The sequence below is a fragment of the Thermobia domestica genome, chromosome 1 (assembly GCF_964235325.1).
Source record: "Thermobia domestica chromosome 1, izTheDome1.hap1.1, whole genome shotgun sequence".
Taxonomy (NCBI): Eukaryota; Metazoa; Arthropoda; class Insecta; order Zygentoma; family Lepismatidae; genus Thermobia; species Thermobia domestica.
In genome coordinates, this window is record NC_137454.1 from 201,839,664 (window position 1) to 201,865,870 (window position 26,207).

Below are 26,207 nucleotides of genomic sequence, written 5' to 3' on the forward strand. Positions count from 1 at the left end.
GTTCATAAGTAATCTGTAGTAAGATAATGAACGCACGAAGACATTGATACGACGTTAGATATTATATTTAAAACAATTTGGACAACTATAAACGGTGGACAATTTCTTCCGCAACTTCCCGGATGATACCAGTTTCTTCACAAGACGGAATAAAAGAAATAGACATATTTACCTAGTAGACAGTTACCAAAGCTCACCCGACCGTGGTTTCACTTTACGAATAGGGACACTGTGGAACCACTGTGAAACAGCACTCCAGGGTGGCGACCGGTCCTGATGACTCCTCCAACATCTCACCATGTGTACAGCCATAACTTCGGCGTGGATTGATCACACGACGACCCCTCCTGGGTTAATAGCAAAAGCATACGTTCTGCTACTATCTCCACCAGGTAGACAAACAATCACTGCAAAGCTGCTGCAATGTTCATCCTCACAACAGCGACCACAGTTAGACACATTAAATTCCGGAGAGGCAGGCTGAGCTGACAACAAGTAATATAGGACGAAGTCCCTTGCCAAGAAAATGTAGTAAAGGTGGACGGAAATTCACCACATCAAGAGAAGGAGGCCATACATCAATCGAGTTCAGTCCCGGAGACAGCACAAAAGGGATTTCTGAACTTCAGCTTTCATCACATTAACAGTTAGGAAATATCTAACCAATCTCAGCCATACTTCAAAACGCACAGGTCGAATATTTGAGTAAGTTCTCTTGTGATTCTTGTTTATACCCGCTAGCCTAGCATACCGTTCGACTAAAACAGCTTCTTTAAATATTTATATTAAAGAACAGCCACTCACTGCATAGTTCACTGTAAATTAATATCCAAAAATATGGACAATCGTGCTTCTCACCACACCATAGCCATGTTCGCAGTTCGTAGTACAAAGAAAAGGTGAACCAGAGGGGGCTCTCCGCAGCCCTCTCACTTCCGGATTGGTCATTCCATACTACGCATCAGAGCGTAGAATGGAAATAACAGATTTTATAATAAAACAAATATAACTAAAGGAGAATAAAAATTATATAAACGAGCATTTATATATGCAGATTTATAATAATCCTTTCGTTTTACATGAAACACAAAAATTTAAATTATTTCAAACGATCCGAGCTACTCTCAAAAGCCGCTCAATGCAAACCATAGACATACAAAGAGAAGTAGCATACTACATCTACACGCACTAGTCCAATTGTCGACCATCTTGAATCCTTCATGAGAGTCGAGAATTGAGAAAATATAATAAGAAATAATATTAGCTGAGAGCTGATTGAACATTTCCGCAAATATTCTCTTTGAGAAAATGGAACGCTCAAAGAGGAACGTTACAATTTTCATTCTTCCAATTCTTTCAGAATCATTCACGTTTTAATAATCGTCCATCGTTAAATTACGATTAAGATTACGTGGAATAATATTATTTGGTGAATACATATGAATAAGAGTAATTATGGAGGAGTAGGGGTTGCAAATAAACCTTGAATTTGAAAATAAGAAGTTGATCAGAAGAAAAGTATATTTTCCGCACCAACCTTCTATCCAGGGTGGCAGTATTAGTTGTTAATTTTTTTTTTTTAACCTAATAGTAAATATGTATATACATACATTGGGGATATACCAAAGTTACGTTGAATATACGAATAAGAATCTTCCTTTGTATATTTTGTGGTTGAGTCAAGTTGTAAGTATAAGGCAATATATGTAATTTGTAATGAAACAATCCTCAAAGAATACAATATAAAACTCCTTATGGGTCTAAATTCTCAAAATTATTTTATGTTTTAAGGAAGGCTACGCTTAGAAAAAATAGGAATCTTCGAAAAGCGGTTTAAAATCTCAGCAATTGTTGTTTAAGATAGTAAATACTAAACAAGAAGCAGCAATTCGTGCTAGTTTCCGCGTGGCTAATTCAGTAGCGAAACATGGGAAACCATTGGCTGATGGCGAATTAATCAAGGAATGGAGCAGCAGAAGAAACGTGTCCAAAAAAAGATAATTTATTTCTTTAAAAATCATCAGTTTGTCAGCAAATGCTGTGGCTCGAAGAGTAAATGATATTGAAAAAAAGTATTAACTCAATTGTCTAACAAAATCGTCACTTAGAGTGCTTCTTTTTGGCCCTGAATGATTCGACGAACGATTTAGATACTGCTCAGATGTTACATTTTTATTTGTGGGATAAATAAAAATTATGAAGCGTATCAAGAGCTTCTTGACATTCAGAGCATTCACCTCGCAACCAGTTTTTTCGTATTTTGATGTGAGGAATCTGTTCCCAAAATATTCTGACACATTTTTATAACATCCTGTATTAGAGCTTCAGAACTACCACATATTTTAGTAAGAATGAATTTTTGAAGAGTCTTGAGTAGCATTTAGTGCTTTTAAGACATAATAGTCAAAATCTTATTTAATTCTGACATTTGGATTAACAGTGCCCATATATTGTGGTACCCGATATGTTTCATTGCCCAATACTGATTCTAGAAACTTAATACTTGATGCGAAAGCTGCGAACGAATTTTTCTATGCTTTTGCGTTGGCACCAATATCTATGGTCACTGCAGTTTTCACATGAGTTGGACAAGAATAACGCAGGCGGCAGTTTTTGTAGTTATGATAAATGCATGAACACGAAAGATATACTACTCTTATTAATAACTTGACGAAACAATTAAACGGGAAGATATAAATGGTCAGTTCTTGGGGGAAAAGAGAGAGAGAAAGAAAGAAAGAAAGAAATACGCTATTGAGCGACGACTCGATTTTTAAGGATTTTAGTTTACCAACAAGTCCTTGGTTGATTTTATTATGCCCATGAGTCCGTCCAAGAGACACAAAAAGTCAGGGACTGCTTGATGGAACACCATTAATTTTGACCAGAATATAGAGGGTCAGTAGTTAGGAATCGAGTTGAGCTCTTGATTTTTTCGTCCCTTTCAGCAACGAAACTATCTGAGATTTGGGCCTACAGCTTAACGTGGGATCCGAACCACATTAGCTCCCACACACATGAGAATCGAACTCGGGTCTCCCATGTCAAAGGAGCGTACGCTGACCGCTTAGCCACGAGAGAGCTCTAGGAATCGACTTCATTGTAAGGTAAGGATAATAAAAAATCTATTCTTATGGAAGTATGCCTGAGATATATGCAACCCACTTTACTTTAGTGCTGTAATAGGTGGTATTAATTGTAGGATAGTAATTGCGTAAGTTTTTAGTAATGGGTTTGGTTTACTAAAAAACTTTTTTATTATGATTTCCCATGTATTCCTATGCGAGAATTCAATGTGCTTAATACTTTAATGTTTACGCTGTGTGCAGTGTGACAAATCAGACTCCTTCACTTGGTGCACACTGTCGCGCTGCTACTTGTCAATACAGTATATTGCATTCAGTAATTCTATATATTGTTAAATTGATTTACTTACAGCTGTGACTACTGTAAATTTTTGAAGGAAAAATTCAAGACGAGAGCTTTTTTTTTTTTTTTTTTGCTTGATAATTTGTTTCATATAGTATGTTCAATGTTTGTCAACTTACATATTTTTGACTTGTGTTTGAAGTGTGTCTGGAGATGTTTTTACTTTACATTGTGGTGCTAAAACTTATTAATATCATTAAAAATAGTGAGGGAATTTTTTAAAAAAGAATCATCGTTGATATCATAAGAGTTGGAGTTGGACAGTTTTAGTTTAGAGAGTGTGGCACTAGAAGCATTAAAGATTATTATTATTATTATTATTATTATTATTATTATTATTATTATTATTATTATTATTATTATTATTATAAAGCTTAAGGATGACTACTGTTGCTGGAAAACTGTAGAAAAATATACATTGTACATTCTAATTTTATGCAGATTTATCATTGATTTTGATAGAGTCATTGACTTGTACTTCTTTATTAAAGAAAGGTAGCTTTCATAAAGTAATATAAATAAATTTTCTTTCTTCTTTTTCATTGAGGTATCATTAATTTATTTAATTAGTCAGACTTCAGTCATGTTCTTTTGCATCATTAGTTCAGATTCTGACTACTTTATTAAAACACACTTCCATGAAGATGAAACTAGTGTTGTCCAGTAAATTACGTCCATTTTCTAGATCGTAGAAATTTCAGTGGTGATTTCGGTCATCCATTTTTTTTTTTTTTTTTTTTTTTTTTGTATTGAATATGGTTTATGCATAATCTATGAAATTAAATTTTAGAAAACATAGTTGACAGGTTTACACGACGTGAACTATTAACTAAATATACTTACTTTCTTGAAATTCACTGACGAAATTTTGCTAATAAAATTCACGAAATAAATAGTCTCGTTTCGGTTATAAATTTGAACAGTGAATGAGACTGCTGTTAAGAAACTATAGCATGAAATTGTGGAAGTTCTAATAACATGGCATTTCTAGTTTTATTACAAGGTTTGTCGCTAAACTGACAGTTTTACAGATGAGAAGATTTATGACAATGCTCCACTTTGAAGACCGATAATAAAATATTTCGTCTTACTTAACACTTTGATTTTTGTTTCGTAAGTTAAAAAGAAAAAAGAAGAGAAGGAGAGGAAAGAATCGTATATTCCAATAGCAAACTTCTGAAGTGTTTACTTAATGCGCACACATTCGTTCACCGAGTGAAATTTGTTTCTCTATATGACACAGAAGTGTTTATGTCACCATCCAATCTTAAGGTTGAGTACACTTGTTGAGGACTTTTAATATGCTGGTCACCAATTTCCTGTCCTATTCTTTCGCATTGTCCCCACTAAGGAACTCGAACGCACTTCAATTAACATGATAGTCAGAAGGAAATTCTGCTTTGTCTGTTGCTTAATATACTTGGCTCTATATGTCTTGGAGTATGGCCAGTGTTACATCATGTCTTTCTTAGAGAATTCCTCAATCTTTCGTCAGGACCCTGTATTTGCACCACTTGATATGTTTATAGAGCCCCCTTAGGTACCCACCCTCCTTAAAAGAGGAGAATAAACAAAATAAATACTGGGAGACATAGCCTGTGTGTATCAGTAGACGTCCGGAAGACAACGAACACTTCATCTAGCACAATGGATTGTAAGGTGAGATTAACGTCTTGATTCATGGATTCCCATACCATCAATTAGTTTTCGAGTGTTGTGCTAGTTGGATCGCTTTTCAGTGAACTCGTGTGAAGTGATGCAAATGACTTTGGGCACCCAATGAGAACTGTTTTATCAATGGGACATTAAGCTCCTTAAACAGACTGTGAGATGTTGGGTTTAAATTGTTTAGACGATGAATACATTATATAATAATTAGAGCGAATTGAATTGAACTGAGAACTTTAAAAAATACAGGGGACCACGGTGGATCAGTTCACCTCTGGTTCATGGGGTCCCTGGTTCGATCCCAGCTAGCGCCAAGTGAACTTAGTGGTGGACAAACACCGTGTGCGTGGGTTTTCTCGGGGTTCTCCGTTTCCTTCCACTTTCCTCATTCCACCATTTCATTCATCTCATCATTACCGTCTCCTTTAGCCTAGCCGAAATAATCGTAGGACGTAAAACTGAATTTATTTTACATTTTTAAAAAAAAGTACAGGAGAGGAATATCTGTAGGAATAAAGCATAATAGATGTTCCCTTACTCATGTCGTAGACAGGAAGTTTTGAATTCGATCCTGTCTACTGGCATTCTTATTGAGGTTTCTTAAGATGTATATTTGTCACATCAGGGAAACACTCTTACCAGATAAGAAAAAATTGGAGAAACTAGTACGTTTAATTCACCAAGGGAATTTGTTTATGTTCAATATAACCTCACCGGTTATCAAACTTGGGATCACTCGTAGAGAGAACTAGTTATGTACTACTTGTGTATTCTCACTTGAAATATAGTTGTAGAACTTGAAATGTTTAGTAATTAGTTCTAAATAAGGGAACAAATCAGGGACTTTTTTAAAAAAAAAATAGCTACAAAAACTGGTAAGTGTATACTTGCTGAAATTGTTCACAGAATTTATGTCTCCCACTCGACTAGTGGCTAGCTCGCGCGGTTTTGGTGCATGGAATCCTGCTTGCGATTCGCATTGGAAGAGCGTTCAAATGTGAACTAATAATAATGATTCGGATTCCACCTTACACTGTAGTCCACGTCTCATATAGATATGGGTGTTGCAAACAAACAGTTAACCTCAACAAACTAATAATAACAGTGATAATTTTTTACTGAATTGTATCAGTCCAGTATGTTTTGTTGAAAGAGCTTGGACAGATACACATTTAAAACATGGCTTTAACATTATATCATATTTTTTTATAAATGTTCTAACATTACTGCCAGGCCACTTGCCAAAAAATTCGAAGCTTGTATGCACCATTGTCACAGAGTAAAATTCTCTGTGACAGAGTAAAAGTAGGAGTATTACATCCGCTGCATAATAAAAATATCAGTTACTTCGACTTAACTTTCTGCATTGTCTTTGATAATAAAATTTGTTCTAATATCGTAGTTTAACCATATTCTTCTTGTTGTTTACAATGCTTTTATTAGTTTAATTTTTTCTTTGTTTGCTGGAGTCAGATCTTGCAACTTAAACTTCACGCATTTCCACAATAACTAGAGCTCTGAAATTTTGTACAAAAGCCGATAACAATATAGTATTTACACACAAGTTTAGCTTTAGCTTACTATTTTACTGCAAATTATTCAAGCTATTACAAATGACAGAGTTGTTCAGTTCTGGTTCAAGACCATATATATGTGTTTTTCGAAAAAGCTAGGAACTATTGCCTTTCACAATGCATTTAAAAATAGTATAAAAAACTATTATAACTGTAAAAGGTAAAAAATATTAACTGAAAAAAGTAAAAGTAAAACAATGCTTTTATAAAATGCACTGCCAAGTAGAAAATATTCTTTTTGTCTAGTAGAATAAAGAACTGGGACTTACGGCTAAAACCATTAGGTGCTCTCCCTAAGGTTGAGGATTCAAGTTTCTCTTTGTCAGGGAATTAATTCGTTATAAGCCATTATAATCAACCTTGCCCAGTCCCTTCACGAAAAACTTATTTTCTCCTTCTTGGTGTAAAGTGTATTTTTTTAAAAAAAGTTATTACTACTTTTTTCTTAATTTCCTCAAATATTGTCCATTTCTTGTTGCTATTCCCAACACTTTCTCGTAACTTTTTCGTTCCACTCGACTTTGTTCCTCAATTCCTATATTTCACAGACTGGTAGTCGTGTCTCGTTGCTTTCTTTGTAAAAAAAATTCATTGAAATCCGTTGAGAATTTGCTGTATTAAATGAAGCCAAAACCACAGATGTACAAAAATAAAATCTCACAATTGTGTCGGGTAGGTTAAAAAAGACGGTGATAATGAGAATGAATAAAGTGAGAGAAAACGGGAAAAGCCCGAGAGAAAAGCTAAACACACGATGTTTATGTACCACGTTGACGCGAACTAGGATTGAACCCGAGACTCTACGTATAGTCGAGACGTTCTTTTGGTCCCCAACCGGCTTCCTTTGTACTTAAGCAGAAAATTTACCCTAACCGCCCTCATAAATAACACTCCAAATAAGCCATAAACGGCACGTGTTCGGTGTCGAAGTAATACGTTGTTGCCATCGCTAAACTTTTGTTATCGAGGATACATTATATAATAATAATAATAATAGAAAAAACAATCATTAAAGGAATTCAGTATAATAGTATGGACAGGGACGGTCAAGGACGGATTTCTGGGAATGGCAAAGAAAGATTGTATTTTTTTCTCATCGGGCTTTTGCGGCACTACCTTCCGGGAGGGGAAGGAGGAAGCGTTATCGTTATGGAAGTTACATAATATTAACAATATGCTATATTTAAGAGTAATATAAGCACATTTCATGAAACTAATGATTGATTTCTTTTTTCTCTTCCTTACAACATATCCAAATCGAATTCAAATTAAATGAAATATTTCAGTTTAACGTCCCATAACTATGCCCTTCAAGCTAAGGGAGACGGAAGGAGGAGGATGCAATGAAAACAAAATTAACGAAAAAAACTAGATAAATCTGTCTTTCTGCGAAGATTACTGAAGAATCAGTAAGCAAGAGGGTGAAAATTGCAACATCGCTTTCTTTTTCAGCAGGTCAACTGGCAGGCCACCCTCAACTGGAAAGACATGTTCAATTATCCCTCCCATGTAACAAAGAAACACGCGGTTTCCTTCAATTGTGTTCCTCTTCCTTTGTAGCCGCGTGGGGACGATTTGAGCGATTTTACTATACCAGAGGTGAACGCTCTACCACTGAGCCACCACGGCTTCTGCTGCTATGCATACATTTTAGAGATTACTATTTTTGTGTGGGTTTAAGTATAGTGAAATTGATTAAGATTATATAATTTATTGCTGTCAAGTAAGTGGTAAAATACGCATAGCTTTAACGAACACACTGGTGTAAAAATTAATTTTCAGCTATTTCATTGCTAAACTCATTGAAAGTTATTTTCTGTTAGGCAGGTCGTTCAAACTGTAACTAGCTATATTCATTTCTATTTAAAAATACCAATTAAAGTATCATATGTTTACAACTTATATGCTCTTAAACGAATTTATTCAGTTTAATAAATCTTTTTCGTTTGTGTTATAGTATGAAATAGAAAATATATTGAAAAGAAGCGAAAAGAATGCAGCAAACGAAAAACGAACAACATAATTGTTGCCCCGTATTCTTTAATGTTTAACTTGTAGACCAAACTGCGTTCGATACGAGAACAAGTGCGGTTCTCTGTTCGATACATGCATCATGATAACATTTTTCGTTTTTAAGAACAATCCTTCTTTTATATATTTACATCATTAATCGATGAATTGCATCGATTTGGTGTGCGTAATTGAATAGAAATGGTACGGCTATACGCACTTCCTCCAACACACAGTCAGCCATAAAGAAAATTTAGAGAAAACGTTGCTTTACTATTTGACCTATAGATATTATTAGATTTTTTTTAAGGTTTTGTAAATTAATATGTTTTGTTTCGTTTTTATTTTTATTTTATTGTATCAAAAGATTCAATATATTTCAATCAAAATGTTCTTGTAGGTTTTACATCTGGAGAACTACATATAGTATAGCCGAACCCAAACTATCAGTTAACTCAATATGATGTGCTTATTCCGTGGAAAATACGAATACTCGATTTTGGGGCCGTTCAAAAATTTTGTGCCCGTGATCCAGAAAATAATTATTGGCCAAGATCACAATCTCTTGATCCATTTTTGGTTTTCATAAAATTCTTGTTTTATTTTTATGATGATTTTACACCCTTGAAATTTGGCAGAAACAAATTCGTTTCTCGGTGACCATAGTGGGAACATAATTGGCATGAAATGTTTTCTGCACTTTTATAATGATTACTTGTTAGTTAATTTTAGTTAGTAATATATACTTTTTTTAGCTACTAACATTGACTTTATGAACACGTTGAATTGTTATTTCTGTATAACAAAAAATTCAAAAATCATAACCAGTTATGTTTCTGTTATTATGCCAGTCATTGATTTATTTTTCATTCTTTCTGCCAACATCACTACTAACAATACAGAAACAGAACAGTGCAGTATGTTACTGAATATTATAGACAACAACTTAAGTGTTTCATTTAATTGATTAATGTGTTTATTTACTTTATTTCAAATGTGTCATCATAATTGATTTTATCAAGTTCAGTTATGTCGTAGGAGTCACCATTTTGTGAAGTTTCTCGAAAGATCAAGTCTTCTCTCCTCACGGCGAATGTCGTGCATTGTTTATTGGTCTTTTTAAAAGGAAAATCTATTTGATAATACAATATATATATTAAATCTAGTAGAACTCTTTATTTATAGATTCTACTTTTCCAGTTGCTTTTTGTGGCTGCATTGCTCGGCGTAGCAAAAGCAGGAGTCACTCCATTGGCCGTTGCCGCTCCTCTTGCTGTCGATACGGAATACGATCCGAACCCTCAATACAGCTATGCCTATAGTGTGCAAGATGCTCTGACTGGAGACTCGAAGGCACAAGAAGAAACGCGTAACGGCGATCTTGTAGAAGGCAGTTACAGTCTTATTGAACCAGATGGCACTAGACGCACAGTTACTTACACTGCTGATCCAGTGAATGGATTCAATGCTGTTGTGCATAGAGATGCTGCTGTTGTAGCTGCTCCATTAACCAAAGCTGTTGCTGCTCCTGCTGTTGTTGCCGCTCCAGTAGCCAAAGCGATCGCTGCACCTGCCGTTGTAGCCGCACCTGCCCGATATGCAGCTGTCGCTGCTCCAGCCGTAGTCGCAGCACCTGCCCGCCTCGCCGCTTCAGCCGTTGTCGCAGCACCTGCCCGCTTTGCCACTCCAGCCGTTGTCGCAGCACCTGCCCGCTTTGCCACTCCAGCCGTTGTCGCAGCACCTGCCCGCTTCGCCGCAGTTGCCCCAGCAGTCGTATCTGCACCTGCTGTTCCTGCACCTATTCGCTTTACGTCGTACGCTCCAGCAGTATCACACCTAACTACTTTGGTACATTAGCAGCGCATCATATCATATGAGGATATTAAGCACCCCACCCTTGGAGCCATATTATGGAAACAGAGCGACAGGACTATATGAGTAAATTATTGTATGTGAATGTGGATAATGGTTATGTTGTTCTTTCAAGGAATAGGCCAAACATGGTCTTGTACATAGAAATGTATAGTTAAAATTGTACTGTAATTTTCTGAAATGTAAAGGAACAATAAAGTTCATTGTGGAAAAGTAAAATGAATGAAACTTTTAGTCAATTGTTAGAAAGATTTTAATAAGTATTTTGGAACTTTGTAGCTTATATATGGAAATTTCACATGTGGGGCAATCCAGTGCTATTTGATTTTGTGATGAGTAAAGGTGTGTCTATAGACTTCATTGTTTTTATGTATCATCCTCTTTCATTGATTCATGTGGGACGTAAAACTCAAAGATTTCATTTCATTTTTTTCCATTGATTCATATTTCTGTGATTAGTCATTCACTTACGTCTATTATCCACCTGCTTTAGCCTACAAAGAAGAACTGCGGGAAGTGAAATTAAATGTGTCCTTCCATTTCAATAAGAAGTTGTTTCCATTTCTTAAAAGCAATGAGTCTCTTTATTTTTTACCGTTACTTCCGCTAATAATTGTTACTGTAAACTTCTAACCACAATTATATTTCAAGCTTCGGCTTACTCATTTATCGTTAGGGATGTCTTTTTATACAACTATTTAATTTCAGTAATAAATATTAGACTTTACATTTTGATTTGTATAAAACTAAATGTTTGAATTGTATGAAAAATGTCACACATCGAGAAACTGCGGGATACTCAAAGCAGATTTAAAAAAAAGAAAGAAAAAAAGATTAAATCACAAATGCCCCCCCCCCAAAAAAAAGTAAGCTGTGTGTGAAAAGGGTAGATCAATGTCTGGTGAAACAAGTAATTATTATTATTATTATTATTATTATTATTATTATTATTATTATTATTATTATTATTTTGTTACTTCCCTGTTTGTGAAAGTGAACAAATTCGTTAATTCTAATCAGAAGCAAGAATGTTTTTAGCACATGAAATGGGTAATGCGCAGAGCTGTCCTCTTATTCATAGAGAGGAGCAAGAAAGAAAGACAAGTACGGGATAACATAGTACAGCGTCCAGCTAGAGAGTTTAACATGTGGTTTGATCTTTGCCAGTCAGAAAATACCCTTATCCTTATTATTATTCGAAATTAATCCTTAATTTGTCCTTATTATTCGAAATTGAAACATGGTCAGGTAAGTTACGTATTTAAAGCAGTGGTTCTCAACTGATGTGACGTGACACACTGGTGTGTCACGCAGTCCCCTGAGGTGTGTTTCAAAATTTTAGAATTTAAAAATCATGAAAATTTTAATAATAATTAGTTAAAATCAATTTTGAGACAAACTGTAGCAGTCAACATCTCCAGCGGTAGCAGTAATGCTCAATTAGTCATTATAAAAACAAAGAGGTTTCACTATTATGACAAATATTATTATTATTATTATTATTATTATTATTATTATTATTATTATTATTATTATTATTATTTATAATAAAAATATCGAACAAGGTGTTGGGATGCCCTGGACGTTCAGTAAAGCGTATCCCAGTCAACATTGAGAACTACTGATTTAGAATATGTTAAATACAAACTTCAACTCATTACTTTTAATCCAACCAAAGACATACCAAGCGAAAACAGAGGAGTCGGTTCTCATCTAGCGCCACCAAGTAAAAGGGGTGCAGTCTATGAGTCCACATCTGATAAATACAAAGAATATTGCGTACAGTCTTCTTAAAAAAAAAAAGTCATGCACTTCTCTGTAAAGACTATTTTCAGAGACCTGTATACAATTATTACAGCATTTTTGCTTGAAATACAGCTAAGAGACTTTTTAAAAAGAGAAAAACGGCAATATCTTTTTGAAAGGAAATGTGTTGTTTAATCCACATGCTGTGTTTAAGTACGTAGTCCCTCATTATACCAACAACACAGCATTAGTCGGGAATTGATTCGAGATATTCTAGATTCCCTCATATAACAATGTCCATGTTCCCCATATCTTTTGTGTGCCTTTACGTTTCGTTCGAACAGCCTACCGAACTGGCCTTGCTTTTTTCTTTTAGCATTAGACATATTACTAGTCGACTGGTGCAATTGAAAAATCCACCATTTTAGATTGAAAACCATTTAACAATTGCCCCCTTTTTGCGTTTTTTCGTAACTTTACTCATAACGGAGTTAGTCTATGGCCCTGAGCTTTTGATACATCCGGTATATAACTTACATTATTCTAGAATCTGCATCGATTGAAAGAGAACAGTCCAAACTCAATTTTGAACACACACACACACACACACACACACACACACACATATATATATATATATATATATATATATATATATATATATATATATATATATATATATATATATATATATATATATATATTAACATGTATATAGACATTTCAGATAGATCACTGAAATTCTGCCAAATTTTGTATATTTTGGATTAAATTATGATAATTAGGATATCATGTCAGAATGGGATTGACTCTAGAAGGGTGAATTAACTATTTAAAGTGACATAATTTTACTCCCACTTCATATATCTCAATTCAATAATAATAGCTTCAAAATAAACTGATAAAGTACCAAACTCACCCAATATTTGCTTAAACGATTAATGCTACTTTCAGCTGCAAAATCAATATATGTTAATCTGTAGTAGCATTTACCAATTCTCCGAATGTCGTACTCAATAAACTTGGTTTCGATGAAATTATAAGAAGTTGATTTCAGGTAGCTTTAACATTTCGGCATTTTCGTGAAATACAAAAATTCTTTCCTATTTTTATATCCACCAAATTCTATCTTGTCAGTGCAATAACAGAATATTTCAGTGATTATGAAATACCGTAACAAAATGGGATCAATAACAGAAATATAAGAATTGTCGTTCAGAACTGAAAAATTAAAATATAGCGTTAAAGATAAGAAAATAAAGATGAAAACAAGAGACTACGTAATCTCGCGAGTATTTGAGCGAGCATCCGAGCACAAGCATTGGCGAGCGTCAATACATGGTGCATTACAGAGACTTGTTAAACCAAACTCATAAAAATTAAAAAGTAATATTTTTCGGTTTTATCGAAGTTTTCATCTTTTTCCTGGCCTTGCTGTCTTTTTCTTCATTTTTATACAACACTAGTTGTGAAGAAGAGTTTGAGAAAAAAATCATTCAACATCAGCTTGTATGGTTAATAAGGAAATGGAGTAAAGGCATATGAGACCCGTTGTTTTCTTTTGTGGACCAAAGGAGTATACGGAAGACTAGAGGGAACTGGAGTAATGGAATAGCCTAGAAGTAAGGGTTAGGATAAGTAAAGATAAAAAAGAAAACTCAGCTTTTTGGATAGGTTTTCTCTTTAACTTTTTAACTCAAGAACCACCCTTCCTTCGATTTCTGTAGTGAATTCTACAATTAGGAAAGTGCCTTTACAATATTTTCTACTTGTATTATTTCCAGTCCGGGTCTAGCTATATTGATCGGTTTTCAAGTGGCATTTCGCAGTTGCCAGAAATTTGTTGTGCAACGTAATATTACAAGTGTCAATTCGGTTGCCTAATCACCATACCAAGTTCTTGAAAGTTAATAGATCTTGTATGTGTTTTACGGGTTCCTAAATTCAAACTCGCATGCAGGAAAAATGTATCATAAACTAAGAAACAGATATAAAACCATTTTCTTTTTCGTATGAAATTTCGTTCACACTTCATTCATTTTCCGCTGGGAAACACTATTGTAAGCTTTACATATACTGACCAACCGGAATCTAGCATGACCGCATTTGTCTCACAGGGCAGTAGCAATGCGGTTTGGCATAGAAGCAATGAGACCTTAATAGGGCTGGAGCGATGGCGCACCACATCTGCACACACAAGCTACTTAATTCCTGTAAATTCCGCTATGAACTCGGATCTGACGTTCAATGACATTCAAAATGTGTTCAATGAGGTTATGATTGAGTGAGTTTGAGAACCATTGCAGCAGTTGAATTTCACTGTGCTCCTCGAACCATTGATAGTTAGGTTTGTGACATGTAATATTGTCCTGTTCTATGCATAAAACTAGAATTATAACAATGTTGTCATTACTTTTTATCCAGCCCTTGTATATAGATATATCTGTTTGTTCCACGTAATGTCTTACATAAAATGTCTTTGGGCTCTCACCGTCATACGTTACTAACTGAAGTTCTAGTTTATGGATAAATTGTAAATGAGGGGACGCGGTGGCTCAGTGGTAGAGCGTTCACCTCCGATGCTTTGGGTCCCTGGTTCGATCCCAGCTCGCGCCGTGTGGACTTTGTGGTAGACAAACACCGTGCTCGTGGGTTTTCTCGGGGTTCTCCCGTTTCCTCCCATTTTCTTCATTCCACCATTTCATTCATTTCTCATAATCACCGTCTCCTTTAGCCTAACCGGCATAACTGTGGGACGTAAAACTCGAAAGATTTCTTTTTTTTCATTTTCAAATTGATTTCATGTTCTTCCACGAATCTATTTATTGACTGTCCTTCATTTACGCAAATAGGTTGTTAATTCCTGATTTAGCTGAGACGGTCCCGGATTTACATAATATATCCCCCAGGAATTTTTCGGAGCTCCAAATGTTCCGGCTTCCCTCCAGAACATAATGTCATTTGCGCAATATCTAATAAAAATTCCTTTTATTAGTTGTTGATATTCATCTGATAGGAATAATTTACGGCCATTCACTTTTGACGAGTGTGTTCATTTATTATTTAATTAATCCTGATATTTCAGCAGGAAGGAAGTGCATAACTATGAAGATACTATAAATTTTTATAGTGTACCGTTTTCTTTAGCCTGGAAATTTGGAAGCGGGAAGCCCTAACCATAACCTAAGATTTGCCGCAAATAAGTATGAAAAATACGAGAAAATTCGAAGAGCATATTGTTTAATATTACTGCAATGTAAAAACTTTGTAACATGATATACTTAACCATCTGTTACAAATAAGATACAGAAGCTTATACTCTTACAACGCCGATTGTAAAATAATAATAATAATAATTCAACAATATTTCCTACTAGCTGAAATGCCCGTTCTTCTCACGAGGAGAAAGTATTTGAACCCATTTCCGTCCTTAGGACATGGATTTCAATGAAAATGTTATAAAATCCATAATGTTATCCCTTGCCCCACTCCTCACCCCTACAACGATGGAGAGATATAGATAATAAAAAAATGCCGCTTCCTCGTTAAAACGTAAATATCAAAAAACGCTGGGACATGTTTTTCCTTATTTTTAATGAGAACTTCATATAGCATGTTTCATCGTTGTAACGTGTCGAACTTGCGAAATACTGTCTCAGTGATAGAGCGTTCGCCTCTGGTGCGTGGGGTCCTTGATTCGATTCCGGCTCGCGAGAAGTGAGTTTTGTGGTGGGCAAACATTGTGTATGTGGGTTTTCTTGGGGTTCTCCGGTTTCCTCTTACTTTCTTCCTTCCACCGTTTCATTCATATCTCATCATCACAGTCTCTTCAGCCCACTCGGCATATCCATGGGACGTAAAACTAAAAGATTTCATTTCATTTCATTTTCTGTATTTGAAACTTAAAGTTTGAATCCTCTTTATCCAGCTGAGCATGCGTCGTTTAAGACCAATCAAAGTGATATGATAAAAACATAAGCTAGATCAGGGTCATGTCATGTTCCAAAAATTATAAAAATCGGTCCAACGGTGTAGGAGTTGGAGGGCAAATATTGTTACTCATTTATACTATATTTTCAAAACAATTATTGTTAACACTATTAAACTATTTTTTTTTTTTTTTTTTTTTTTTTTTTTTTTTTTTTTTTTTGACGAACAGTCTCATAGCTTTACAAACAATTCGTTGCGACTAAAAGCCTCTACAGCATTTACCGGTTTGCATTTTCCAGTTCTATTGACTAGCTGATTATCTTTGATTCTTGAATTTTTCGTGATTATTTTTCTCAGAAAACGAGGATCAAACGTCTTTTCTTGTGATAGTGAAAAAAGAAAAATAGAACATATTTTTGTCTCTTCATTAAAAATGTTTAAAAAAGCCTAAAATTTTCTAGGCAAAAGAGCCATCGTAAAACCTTCGTATTTTTATTAAAGAAAACATTTTGAACCCTTGGATCCCTAGGGATAAGGCATGTGCATGATATTTTGAAATCACAACTTGATTTCAAAATATCCATTGTATTACGATAACTAATATTTCTTCTATGCAAAGCATTTTGACTTGTAATAAAAAAGGAGCGAATTTAACTCTAACAAAGGTTAGAGTATTTGGTTAAAATGCTTTAAAAGTCATATTTATGTGAATATTACTTGCTATATAATGATACACATTAGGAAAGAATTGCAATAAAAATATATCTTCGAAATAAATATATCTGAGAAATAATACTTTTGGTGCTTTAAGACTAGAGTCAAGGTTTTTGTTGTGTTGTCTGTGAGTATTGCTGGCATTTCTTTGCTCTTTAATAATAAATTAAATATTAATACCTAATAATTTAGAGTAACATGATACATTATGTTCAGAGTTCGAATCCATCTCGTGAAGGTAACGAATGTATACTTTGTATATTAATTAATAATGAAATTCAATAGATAAAATCTGCTTCTGCTCTTGTCCTTAGGGAAGGACAATTACTTTTTGCATAAAAGCAAGGCAATAACGCTATATTTTTAAACTTTTTTTCTCTCCTTGTAAGGGCGTGTCCACCAGTACTTGTTCCATATAACGTTTTTTGTAAAGCACATGTGAAATTGGGTCACCAGAGTTGAAGATAAAAAATGCTGTCAATATTTGAACGTTTTATTACTTCATTCGTTCTTGACCTTCACAACTAAGTAATAGGAGAGACTTAGGCGAGCTCACAGTTGGTCGGACGAGGTTATTCAAAGCCAAAGTGAACTTGAAAGTGGTTCTGCTTCCAGCGAATTCCTTCCCACCTTATGCATATTTTACGGTCAGTGGTTTCACTTTTCTTTGTGTATACCATACCGTTAGTTGATCAGTAAAATTGCCACATTCGTAGTTAGTCTGATGTAACGGTTGCATCAATATCCCTAAGTATTGGTTTTAGTATTTTAGATGTACTCAGACCGACCATTTCTTATCGACTGACTATCTTACTAAGTGAATGTTAGATGGTACCTTGAATAAATTCTTAAATTGGTTCTTTATATATTAAAAGATAAAAAAACGAGAGAAAATTTCAAGGAAATTCACGAACAGTTACATTTTAATTTTATGAGTTTCACTTTAATTCAAAATATACTTAAACAAAATTCATATATTGTTGGTAGTTTTAGTGGTTTACTTCTAGAGGGTATCATAACTCTAAAAACAGGAAAAATGGGCGTCTTCACAATGTGCTCGACATGTTGGCCTTTCTGTGCAACGCATTGTGGGAGCTTAATTCTCCCTTCTGGAGAATATGTCGAATAATCTGATGTGATAACGATCCACTCCTGTAGATGCTTATGGTCAATGGAATCTCTCTCTTTTAATTCTTCCACCAATTTTTGAACACATGAAAATGTGATGAATGTACGTTGAAGATGCATTGCAGTCTGTTAAATTCAGCAACCATCTCTCGCAGACTTTGTCCACTATAGAATAAAATGTCTGGATACGTTTCTTCTTTCTCAAACTCATAGTTATCAGCAGCAAAAAACAAAACATCGTGATTCTTCCTGTGTTTCCAGACTTACGGAACGTATTGTATTACAATTTTGTACTAATTTCAAATACACTTTGTTCTTGTGTTTTAAGATAACTAATCTCCTCTCTATACACTATAGCTTAAATAAAATCGTTAATCAAAAACTAATTCGTTGACTATCCTAACAATAAACAGCAAAACACGTTCATGTTCAGTAGCATCATTATCTATTTGCAGGTAATTAAATTGAAACAGTACAGTTTACCGTAAATTGAAACATTAAATCGTCACAGTGTAGCCTATTACTGTAGAAATGCACAAATATTAATGCTTAAATCTAAATATGGCTACAGCCCTTTTCTTAGTTTGAAATTATTAAATTGAAATCTAGTTTTTACGAGGAGGGATCGTAAAGTTTTAATTATCATAGTAAAAAAATCATTATACAGGGATTGCTGTGATTTGCAGTTGTTAACCCCTCTCTATGTAGCTATCACCACCCAGATTTACATATTTCTCCCAGCGTTCCTTCACTTTACGAATACCGTCATTGTAGAAGTCTGCACATTGTACTTTAAACCACTCTTCCACCTTATGAATGACGTCATCTGTGTTGTCAAAATGGCGACCACGCAACGTATTCTTCAGTTGGGGAAACAAGAAAAGTCACTGGGTGCGAGATCGGGAGAATAAGGTGGATGCTGCAATACCTGAACGCCACATGCCCTTGTTTTGTGGACAACAACTAGAGATGAATGAGCTGGTGCTTCTGAAAAGGTGTCAGCAAACGAGGAACCCAGTGCGCAGATACCTTAGCCATGTGAAGTTCATCATGGACAATTTTCCACATATTACCATAACTGAGACGAGTCTCATTCATAATCGTTTGGATGATTACACGTCTGTGTTCGAGGATTAAACACTCCACTTTCTTCACAGTGGCCGCATCGTCCGTCAGGAATGGTCTTCCATGTCTTGGGTCGTCTGTGAGGGACTTACGACCAGTTTGGAATTTGCTTTTCCACTTTACAATGGTGTCATAAAGATGGACAATCATCGCCATACACAGCCTTCATCTCGTCATGAATTTGCCTGACATTATTACCCTTCAAATGCAGGAACTTTTATCACACTGCGAGCCTTAATCTTATCCATCTTCCACTTCGGTCACTTTTGGCACACCCTGTAAAAAATAACAATCATTAGGAGTTAATTTTCTTAACCTCATGAACATAAAAACCGAACATCACGCTGAAAAAATTTCATCATCATATCTTAATAATTTCCTGGTGATAATTAAAACTTTACGATGCCCCCTCATAAGTTGTAATTAAATCGACACAATAGTTTTTAAATTTGCAATTTGGCTGCACGCTAGCGATACTAATTAGATTAGAAATTAGCAATGCTCGCACACTGGCATTTTTTTAATATTATAAGTAGCTTTGTAAGTTTTATAATTGAAATTTAATTGTTAAATACTTCCAATTATTCATTCTCATATTCTAATTGATTTTTAATGAAATCTGTAACTTGACGTCCTGTAGATGCCCAAGATTAAGGAAGATAGATTATATATTGTAATAAATATTGGATTGGATTTTAGTTTAGTGTCCCGTTCAGCAGCAAAGCTATGTGAGACATGGACCTACAGCTTAACATGGAATTTGAACCACATGAGATTCCGCCAGAAATTGAATCCGAATCTCCCACGTCTGTAATAAATATAAATAAAATACTTGAACGAATAATAAGTTGTAAAAAATATGAAAATCGAACCCCATAATGGCCTACACTCAGTATAGATATATATATTCTGGTGTTAAACTCGTGAGCTTTACCATTAAAAGTCACGTTCAATAAATATATAGAATTATATTAGTGAGTTTTTGTGTAGTCGAATTGGCTAGTGCAGGCTTTTCAACCTGGGGGCCGTGACCCCTAGGAGGGTCGCGAAAAGGTTTCATGCCGGTCGCGAAGATAAGCGGAAGAGATAAATTTAATTAGAATCTAATACTGGAAATTATCTTTAAATATTTTGTTTTTATAGGCATATTTTTATTTTAATACATACTGTTAAGAACAACAATAAATAGGTCTACAAACATTTTCAACAGATGCAGAGTTGTTTTAAAATCAATCTAAATGAAAGAGATACGATATGAAACTAATAAGAACTGTATATTGAAACACCAGAAAAATACAAATGCAACAAAACCTGCATATTGATATACAATTAAAAGTGAAAGCTAATGCGATACCTGAACATTGCGTGATTTCACTAGTGCGGCAATGTCCGGTTCAATATTCGTGGCGCACATTATCAAGACATTTTCAACTGATAAGCGATTTCTTGTTCTTGTTTTAATTCTTACGATGAACGAAAAACCATTTTCACATAAGTACAATGTAGCAAATGGAATCATTACTTTTAAAACAGCATATATCAGACCGGGATATTCTTCTCTCCTCTTGAGCAGGAACTCGTCCAAGTCTTCGTGACAGAAAAGCAGTTCCAAGGACTTGTCGCACGATAATTCTATTAGTTGGTCAAGTTGTGAGCTTTGTTCGATCAGCTTCTCGAAAATTAAAATACTCAATAACTTTTTTAACAACTGTCCAAGTGTTTTCAACCAAAATTAGAAATAACTTTATTTTTTTATCATATGACCCAAAATTAAGGGAGTTATGAAGTTTTAAAATTTTCAAACGGCCACCATTTTGAAACAGTATGACACATCGGATTCAATACTTGTAATATAAATGAAATCACCAAATTTGGTTTTAATCTACTCGATTTTAAGGAAGTTACTGTATGAACCATGTACAAGAAATGGTTTCTACTATTATAGAAATAGATGAATATCGTGAGATTTGCGCAATAGGTATATTAAAAATCCCACAAGCTTATTACAAACCAGAAATTATAAGGGGGTCCCTGGCAAGAGGGTGTGGTAAAATAGGGGTCGTGATAGGAATTAAGTTGAAAACTACTGGGCTAGTGTGATACCTTTTGATCATGATTTTTTTTTCTTTTTCGATCCCTGGTGGGGGCATAGAATTTTCGATGTCGAGCCAACATCGTGGTCCAATTGCAGAGTTACCTAAATTAGGAGATAGCGAAATACTGCATCAATATCAGAGTGACTCTGTTGTTCTTCATTGTTATTTGACTGTTGAAAATCATAATACTTTTGCTCTTCACGCTCACCGAAGTATTAAGGAAAAATCTAAACTGAAAATGAACGTAGGAACAGATAAACGTTTTTAATGAACGTAGGCACATATGATAAATGTTAGTTTTATAGAGTGATGTGCGCAGGTGAGAGGTGGTTCAGCTATTAAATCTCACACCCCAGGGACCGCGGTAGCTCAATGGTAGAGCATTCATTTCAAATGTGGGGATCCTTAGTTCTATCCCAGGTCACGCCAAGTGGGGTTTGTAGTGAACAAATATCGTGTACATAGGTTTTCTCGGTGTTCTCCCGTTTCCTCTTACTTTCTTCACTCCACTATTTGACCCATTTCTCATCATTACCGTCTCCTTCAGTCTACCCAGCATAAACGTTGTACGTAAAACTGAGAAATTCCTTCTTTTAATATAGCGTCAGAAAGCAGAAAATAATTCATTACTGTTATCTGTTTTAAAATGTTTGAAGTCTGTACCAAGTCAAACAAATTAGCACCTGATAAAATTACCATTTAAGCTGATTTTAACATTAAGTAATAATTTGTTTGTCCTGACATAACTTCCAAATTTTTTGTATGTCTTTTAGTGGTATTGTTGAAGTCTGTTAATATATTTTTAGTTCTTATTTTATATATCCAAGGGAAGTGCTATAGGGCCTATAGCCCTCCTTGACACTCAGGTATACATTGGGTAAAATGGGCTTCTTCAATCCTACTTTCTTTACACTGGATAAAGCGGCAATAGCCCCTGCCTTGATCATATCTTGGATCCTCGGCTATATATATATATATATATATATATATATATATATATATATATATATATATATAGGCTATATAAAGAGAGAGAGAGAGAGTTATTTTTCCATAATACCACTGGTTTTATATGATTTTGTTAAGTTAAGTATGATATGTAAAGTTAAAGTCAGTTTTTGACAAATACTGTGATTATCGGCATTTTTCAAACTGTGCAGAAATAAAGGAAAATTTTAGACTTTCATGTCCAATGGTAATGAAATGAACTATTTATTTTTACATCTCACGACTATGACCTTTAGGCTACAGAAGACGGATGATTACTGAAAGTGAACGATTGTACAAGGAGTGTTGGAATGAGAATGTGGGAGGAAAGAAAATCATAAAAAATACCCACAGATACAATGTTGTTTAATTGAACAAGAGATCCCTCACACCGGTTAGCACTGTACCACTGAGCCATCGTTCTACCTAGAATTTCGTGTTGTTGAGCGATAATATTCATATTTTGACATAGTAAACTTCAGATTTGCCGTATTCTAGGATTATTGTTGAATTATTAAGTTCTGAGTATGCAATCGTTATTTTAAATTTGCATATTTTTTTTTTTAAATGCATTTTTTTTTAAAGTGGGACTCGGACTAACTGTGACTGTTTCATATTATCTTCCTCTTATTATTATGCAATGAGTATATGTGTGTGTAGTATAGGGCTTTGTATAGGCAGTATACACAAACTTTCTAACAAATTGTGGTTCATGAAACATGAATTCTTCTACTGATACGTACATTTTTTTTAACGTGCACCCAGTGTTTGAATTTAAAATTCCTGTTAATGGTTGCGTGTGAGAAGTGCGTATACGTATTATCATTTTCATGCATATAAAGTGATTGTAGCTACGCCGTACAAGGGCGTTTCCCTGCTTTGCGTAGCTTTCAATTTCTTTTTCTTAAAAAAAAAAATAATAAATATACATAGTAAAGTAACATTTTGAAGAACTTGTCATTTTTGAAGTCTTGGTTGAGATGTAATTGCACCCTCTGATACCCATTTTTATTTCGTAATACGTGTCCATATATTAGTGTATGTTTGGAGACAGCATATAAGAGAATAACGTATGAGCAAAGAATTAGTGGTACAAAAGAGTATCAAGAAAGTAATGAAGAAAGAAGGGAAAACACACTATATCTATTGCATGCATTGAGGTGAAATTCTAGTTAACTGGCAACATTAGTGGATTCTGTTACATAATATGGTCACGGAAGAAGTGAAAATACTAACAGATTTGTCGCTGAGGATACTGGCCTCTTATATAAACTATTTCCTCGGTTTCAAACGCCAAAAATGCATGTCTTTTTGTAAATAAATATTAACGGATCATCATAAGCATTAGTGTATTTTTGTGTGCATGTATGGCATATTGCATTTAGTTATGATTTCTACCAACTGCGAGTAAGCGACTGTTTGTTGTTGTAGGCTTTTTCTAGAACTTATTACGCTGCTGGGCGTTGTTGAGAATTGTCGAGCTCTCAATGCCTTTGCGTGGGTTTAGTTCTAAGCAGTACTTTGACCTATGGTGCTCTGAAGTTTTTGTAATATTGGTGCAGCTGTAATTTTAGGTTATGAGTACACACCTAGACTTACAGTTCGCTTCGTAAAGACTCACAGATCTAATGGCGTTCCTACGTCTTTGTGTTCCCATTATTATATACTCATAGTTATTTCCTGATTACAAAATAGTATTATGATTATGAATAATGTTTAAATCATAATGGAAAAGGAAAAACTGTCCTTAGTTCGAATCATTGTAGATGGTTTCCTGATTGGCCTCTGTTATTTACATGAGAATTTAGTGAATTTCTTAATAGTGAAAAAAGTGTGCATATTTCAAAATTGTCACTGTTGAAGTATTGGCAGTACTCATTATTTTTGAACACTAAAATATATCGGAAAGTAGAGCAAATAGTATTATAGGATAATAAATAAATGTAATTTCCAGTTACTGAAGCTGAGATTTTGACCAAGATGCATAAAATTGTAATTTACATTTTAGAAAAAATTAAAAAAAAAAACTAGATTTGTAGGATTTTTTCATAAATAAATTGCCGCTAAATGGCCTGTAATTAACATTTATTAATGTTTTCTTGAAAAACATTTCATTGCATATTTTGATTTAACTCACGTGAACAAAGAAAAAAATTAGAAAAGTATGTTTTATCATTCTGATGTTCCTTGCTGCATACCTGTAAAATTCAGGGTGTATACTTCCTTGACGTGGTTTATCTATTAGAAATGTCTACGCAGTATAGAAAATTTGTGACAGTATTAACCTCTTTTAAATTTACTTGTTGCTGGGTTTCAACTGCGTGTGAAAAATGTTTTATTGTAGTCTTGTACACGGCCTTGGCATTAAAGGGTCAAATTCAGTCAGCTTGTCCTATTGTTATCAGGGGCGGATCCAGGACGGACTTCTGGGGGGCGGTGGGTTGTAATACTGCTACTTAGAACTACTTTTAAGAGCTCCAAACTTTGGTATGGGTTTTATTTATATATAAGGTAAGAAAGTTTCCTCTTCTGGGGGGACGATCACTCCAATCCCCCTGGATCCGCCCCTGATTGTTATTAACTGTAAATTTAGTAGAATCTCTATCTAATTAAATTCTTCTCCCGAGATAATAGATTTGTGTTTTCAATAATTTTCTTTCCTGCTTAATTAAGTCTGTGGCACCTTTAATTGATGTTTTAAGTTTTTTATTACTATTATTTTAACTCGTATTAAAATTCTTTCCAAAGATATCGTCTGTTAGATTCGGAACAGACTGTCTTGAATTTGATAGTCTAGAAATGAACATTTAGAATCGAAATTGATGTACAAGCAATATCGTTAAAAAAAAAAAAAAAAAAAAAAAAAGTACACTATGAGTTACATAGCAGAAGTCAATATTATTCTAGAGGCATGTTCATATTACTGCAGTCTAAGTGTTACGAAAAAAAATGCCCCAATAGTGCTGGTTCTTGCCTTCGAATCCACTTCATTCATTAATTCAATAATTTCTCTATCCTTCTGTAATAGAAGTGGTTTGTTCTGATCCTAAGTGATTTGAAATAAATTATTATATAAAAATTTAAAAATTCCTAAAATTTAAATAAAATGTGTTGTATCATTCCTCCTATTAGCATAATAAAGTTCCATCGTTAAAAGGCTCGCTTCTGCTGGGCGTAACCACAAATCCGAAAAACCGTGTGCATTATAACCCTATAGATAGATACTCACATAGAGCTTCCTCATGACTATGTGGATAGGATACACGTGTAGGAGACTCGGGTTTGATTCCAGCCGGGAGTTCATGTGGTTTGGATTCCATGTTAACTGGTAGGTCCACGTCTCATATAGCCTCGCTGCGGAACGAAAGAATGTAGTTCGGGACCTATCTAATACCCATGCTTTGTTAAGATGTAAAACAAAAGTTCCATACATTATTTAATTTTCGCTCAAAATGTTTCAGGTAAATAATCTAGAAAATGTAGATCGAAATATGTTAGATCAGCCGTGCAAGTGTATGATAGTCAGTAAATACATCAATCATGTACCTAATTCTATTTTTTAAAAAAACTGAAGATTCAGCACCACAGAAAAAAATTGGCACAATTAATTATATCCTATGCAAGTCTAATACAATCAGAATTGTTCTAATTTAACGAATATACTTTTTTTTAAAACTGTTCATCGTAATAACCATCAAAATATAAAGTATGTTCATAATGCACATAGATATATTTTAGTTAATTATTATGTAATTGATTAGAATTTTTTCGGTTTAACGTCTCACGATTATTCGTTTATGCTAAGGAAGACGGATGATTAGGGGAAGTGAATGATCATAGAAAAATCTGTGGGAAGAAACGAAAGCGTCCTGAGAAAATCCATGGACACGATGTTGTCCACCACAAATTGACTTGGTCGGGGATTGAA

At 34.5% G+C, this 26,207-nt stretch overlaps 2 protein-coding genes across 3 annotated transcripts in view; both read left to right on the plus strand.

Annotated features, from left to right (window-relative positions):
- LOC145692843 (neurobeachin-like protein 1) overlaps positions 1-26,207 on the plus strand; it is a 561,942-nt gene that overhangs the window by 440,409 nt on the left and 95,326 nt on the right. The gene's annotated exons all lie outside the window — the stretch shown is intronic.
- LOC145692875 (cuticle protein-like) lies at positions 5,054-10,890 on the plus strand. The gene is made up of 2 exons (XM_081768416.1): positions 5,054-5,088; positions 9,882-10,890. Exons 1-2 carry the CDS (start codon positions 5,077-5,079, stop codon positions 10,536-10,538), a joined length of 669 nt encoding a protein of 222 aa, XP_081624542.1. The 5' UTR covers positions 5,054-5,076; the 3' UTR covers positions 10,539-10,890.